At 34.7% G+C, this 4,935-nt stretch overlaps 1 protein-coding gene across 2 annotated transcripts; it reads left to right on the top strand.

Annotated features, from left to right (window-relative positions):
• Positions 1-1,155: 1,155 nt before the first annotated feature.
• Positions 1,156-4,616, top strand: LOC121223025 (transcription factor SPATULA). 2 transcript variants are annotated; one of them, XM_041103929.1, is made up of 8 exons: positions 1,156-1,662; positions 2,002-2,106; positions 2,218-2,283; positions 2,366-2,431; positions 3,334-3,645; positions 3,725-3,779; positions 3,853-4,021; positions 4,130-4,616. In XM_041103929.1, exons 1-8 carry the CDS (start codon positions 1,333-1,335, stop codon positions 4,188-4,190), a joined length of 1,164 nt encoding a protein of 387 aa, XP_040959863.1. In that variant the 5' UTR covers positions 1,156-1,332; the 3' UTR covers positions 4,191-4,616. The 2 variants fall into 2 exon arrangements, with proteins under 2 accessions (XP_040959863.1, XP_040959862.1); XM_041103928.1 differs by having other exon boundaries at positions 1,162-1,662; positions 1,981-2,106.
• Positions 4,617-4,935: the final 319 nt, after the last annotated feature.

The following is a 4,935-nucleotide window of genomic DNA, read 5'->3' as shown; positions in this document are numbered from 1 at the left end:
CAAATGATATCATATAATTCAGTAAATTTATACATCGAAAATTTATTAAATATAAAGTCATATCTATAAATATTTAATAAATCCAAATATATATAAGGATGGAGGTCGTGGTCCAACATTATAATGAAAGAAGACAGTAGGAAACAGAGATTACAAAGACAATACCTCATGAGAGCATAGAGAAAATAAATCTGTTGTATCCATCATTTGGGACTACAGTTTGTCGGGGTTGTTATTATTAAATGAAAATGGGAGGGAATACCAATACTAGAAGTAGAACCCTAAATTTTAAAAATACCAACACAAAAGTTTAATCAATTGCACTTATGGTTACCGGCGACTTTGTGTCAACTTTGAATCCAAATCAACAACAGCTGGCTATCAGGATGACCTCATTTGTAGATTTCGGTGACGCTTATTTTGGCTCATTTCCTTCAATTGCTAATCTGTTTTTTATCAACATCATCTAAATCTTATCTCAAAACTAGACAAATCGAGATTATTGAACATTTTGGAGCCCAAAGATCTTTGTAGGAAAAAAAGAAAGTGCGTAACATAATTACTTTTTTTAGTAGTTGAAAAAAGTAATTTTATGAGATCATACTAAAATATAAGTAATATGCATGCTCATCGTAGAAGTAATATCTTTCAACTATCGGATGAGGGTAAAGATTATTCTCATGATTTTATCTTTTTATGATGAAAAGTTGACTTTTGCTATATATAACCACAATCTAATTAATTTTAAATTTAATGTTTAACAAAATTATTGGACTAGTTTAATTAAAAACAAAGAGAAGCGGTTGCGGGACCAATTTAAGACCGGATCTGTGTCCGAAAACACATGAAACAAACAAAAAGAAATTGGTTGATTATTGATTAATCAGTATTTAAAGAATAAAGCCATGATTTAATGTCCCCGCACGTGCCCCCGTGACCGTGAGTGCGAGTTTAGCTGACACTGTAGTCTCACCTTTTGTTGTTTGACCGCCCAATCATTCGCCGTAAAAACTACACCTGTTCCCGCCAGTCATTTTTTTATATGATGTAATTATCTACTGAATTTAATGTAATGTAATGTAATAAAACATAAGTTAAATGTTAATATCATTATAATTTCACAAATATAACTTCCATCACATTTCATTTTGTTTTTCCTTTTGTCGTTACAAAATAAAAACAAAACCGCCCACAATAAACATAGCTTCCCCGTTTGTGCAAAGCTTTTACGTTGTACAAACCAAAAGCCAAAGCAAAAAAGACAGTAACCGAAGCACATGGATGAAGAAAAGAGAAAAACCATTTTAAACTGAAAAAAAAGGAAGGCTAGAAATGGGAGATAACGTTAACCTTAACATGTTTCATTATAAGAATATCAATAATAATTGCAATAATTATAATAATGGGACGTGTTTACCTCCTCCTTCTTCTTCAGATGATATATCCAACCTTCTTCATCAAATTCTAGGTCATTCTTCTTCTTATTCTTCTTCGTCTTCGTCATCTTCTGGAATGGCCCACTTTGGGGGTCCATCTGAGAATCCACGGCGGTTATCACCGTCACCAGCACCGCCTGGTGGTGGAGTGAAGCAAGGTGGAGGGTGGGGTTTGGTTGAAGCTCCTGGTGAGAACGATACCGATGAGTACGACTGTGAAAGTGAGGTGAGCGTCTGGTTTTTTTTTTTTTGATGATTTCTATTTGTTGCTGAGAAAAATGGTGCTTGGAAAGGGATAAAATTTGAGACGTTTTGTTGAGAAAGGTTAAGATCTTAGTTAAAAATGAGTTAAGATTGCATGCACTTATATTTGATTACATGAAGCAAACAGTATGGACCATTCCAAGATTCTATTTTTGAATGTGAAGATATTCATTTTTTTAAAGAAATACCTTTTAGCTCTGGTAAAGTAAAGGTTTCTTGCTTTGTTTTCCTTTGTTATAATTCAAATCAAGCAAAGTCTCAAACTTTTTTATATATATAGTTTGAAATTTGTCATAAGCAGGAGGGTATTGAAGCACTGGTGGATGAGGCACTACCAAAGCCAGCTCCACCTCGTAGTTCCTCAAAAAGAAGCAGAGCTGCGGAGGTTCACAATTTGTCTGAAAAGGTTAGTTTGATTCTAAATCTTTACTAATGGGGAAGCATTTATTCGATTTTATTTTATTTTTATTCAAAGTTTCTTCATGGATTTCTGATCTATGGAGTTTGATTGTGGCAGAGGAGGAGAAGTAGGATTAATGAGAAAATGAAAGCATTGCAAAACCTTATTCCAAATTCTAACAAGGTATTCTTTTTTTTCCCCAAATATTGTTGCATTACTCATTTGGGTGATATATAAGAGGGATTGAATCTTATATTCATGGCAGACTGATAAGGCTTCGATGCTTGATGAAGCTATCGAGTACTTAAAGCAGCTTCAGCTTCAAGTTCAGGTATATATGTCAACAACTTTACAATTTTTGCTCTTTTGTTGGTGAATCCACAGCTGTAGTTTAGTTTATATTGCCTCTCTTTGTGAATCCGCATATGGGGTTTTGATATGTAGAAAGAATTTGCATAAATATTGGTTAGGCTGTTTTATGACATTGAAGAATCTCAAAGCTGAGTAGCAAGTTCGTAAATCTACTATTGTCTTCTTTCAGAAGCAGAAACGGTCTGTTTCTTGAAAGTAATCTTGAAGTTAGTTGAAATAACCACATTTTAGTTTGCTTTAGCACGTTTGGAAAAATATGATCCTATTAATTTCATTGTTAGTCTAGCTTGTTGATGATTGAAGTTCAAAGACTCTAACTTGATTGTAGATTGATATGTCTATAGAGCTTCAGCATCCACAAGCGACATAAAGTTGAAACTTGACCAATACGGTGTCTATTATGTACTGTAATGTTATGAAAAATCTGTTGAATTAATCCACTCATGGAATACTTGCTTTAGAGGTGCTGCCAAGTGTATATGACATGGAAGCTAGTTGAAAACAAGCATTATATAAATGAGAACTCAATGTCGAAAACCCTGTCTGAAGGTGCAAGAAGATTGTCTGTGAGGGTTTTAGTGGCAGCTTACATCTTCTATTACAAGATAAGGTTTATGTGACACGTGAATGCCTCATTTTAGGTCTGCATTGCATATTAATAGCTGTAAATCAGTAAAAGTTTTATTATAAAAGACTGTTGACTTCGGTTCTATCTGTAGCAGGGTGTTGTTTCATAGCCTAGTTAGTATATCCTTTTATTTTCTATGTAGAATTGCTAATAACAAACAGAAATACGCGTACAATGAGAGATGTGTTTAGAAAGTTTGCTTCTGATTTGTTTACATTGTCTTCGTTTTTCAGATGCTATCAATGAGAAATGGATTAAGCTTGCATCCAATGTGCTTGCCTGGAGTTTTGCAACCACTACAGTTTTCCCAAACAAGAATGAACTTCGGTGAAGAAAATGGATCTCTACCTATGAACATGTCGGATACAGTACCAGCAAATCCGGAAACCTCGGTGCAGATGGTTTTTGATCTACCCAACCAATGCAGTTCCTCAAACCCTGGATCAGTACCAAACATGTCAAACATAATTACTTCGGAAACTTCATTTGGATTGGAATCAATCCAGGCTCATTTTGGGCCATTTCAGCTCCTCTCATCATCTCAGGTAAGTCATATGCGTGACAAAGCATGAAAATTTAGGGGAATTATCCTTACTGGTCATCTTATGTTAAGGGATTGTGAAGGATATTTGCAGGGAAGACATTCTGCATCATCATCAACTGAAGACAAACACACCAGGTATGCACAAAAGCTTGCAATTTTCAACTTAGTTGAAATGGTATGACTTCTTCCTGGTTTATCTGTCTGTCAGAATTTGGTCTAGCTGCAACAACCACAGTTTCACTTCCCTTTGATACACGAGAATCTGATCTAAAGGAAAGCTGTTCTCTTGATGCTAGTACGATGAGAAGAGAGCAATCAAACAGTGTACTCTTAAAGAATTTGGACCATGACCTTATACTTTCTCCGCACCATACCCGGTAAATTCGCTTCCCCCCCCCTCCTTTTTTTTTCCTTAGTTTTCCACATATGCAGGCACAATATCATTCCATGGATTAATTTCCATCTTTTAATAAACACTTGAGCAGTAAGCAAGCAGGAAGAAGTGACACCGGTGATGAAATCGGGATAGACACACCGAACTTCTGAATCTTCTGGTTAACTACGGCTAGCATGTTAACATTTCGGATTTATATAGAGACAATTACGGTCAGGTTTTGTGTCTCTTTTGTATTTCTCACAAAGCCTCCATAGAAACATCCAGAAGTGGATGAGTAGAAATGCAGCAGTAGCCTCAGATGTTTCTCACCGAAGTAAACTTTTTTTTCCTTAACCTTTTTCTTGGGTAAATTTAGCAGCTGCTACTTACTTTTTCTGATAATTTTCTATCATAATTTTCTTGCTCAATCATCTGTAATTTACATGGGAAAAAAAAAACTCAACTGATGGTAATTCATAGTTCTTGCTTTCTTGAACTAAACCGGGTATTTCATGCTCTAATCTTCTATCATCATAAGAAATGCAAGTCATTTCTTCATAAAAATATATTATTTATCAAGTCACCATTTATAAACACTGATTTTCTGGGCATGCGTATTTTAACTAGTTTGATGGTCTTTCTAAATATTCTTGGATTCTGTGTTCTTCAATCTGCATTAATTATGATCTTCATCTTTCTAGCCAGAAGAAACTTGAAAATGAAATGTCATCTTTTTATGTAAACATTGGGATCTTAAATTCCTGATAAGGGTGAAGCTGGAACCATGGCTTATCTATGCTAAAAGATCATTCTGAAGAAGATGACGATAAATACTATGACAATGACAATGACAGACAATTTTCTCTTTTCTATAATAGCAAAACGTAAAGGAAAAACAAAATTAAAGAACTAAAT

This window comes from Gossypium hirsutum, chromosome D11, assembly GCF_007990345.1.
Source record: "Gossypium hirsutum isolate 1008001.06 chromosome D11, Gossypium_hirsutum_v2.1, whole genome shotgun sequence".
NCBI lineage: Eukaryota > Viridiplantae > Streptophyta > Magnoliopsida > Malvales > Malvaceae > Gossypium > Gossypium hirsutum.
Note: the sequence above shows the minus strand (reverse complement) of the source record. Positions and strands in the feature narration are given on the sequence as shown.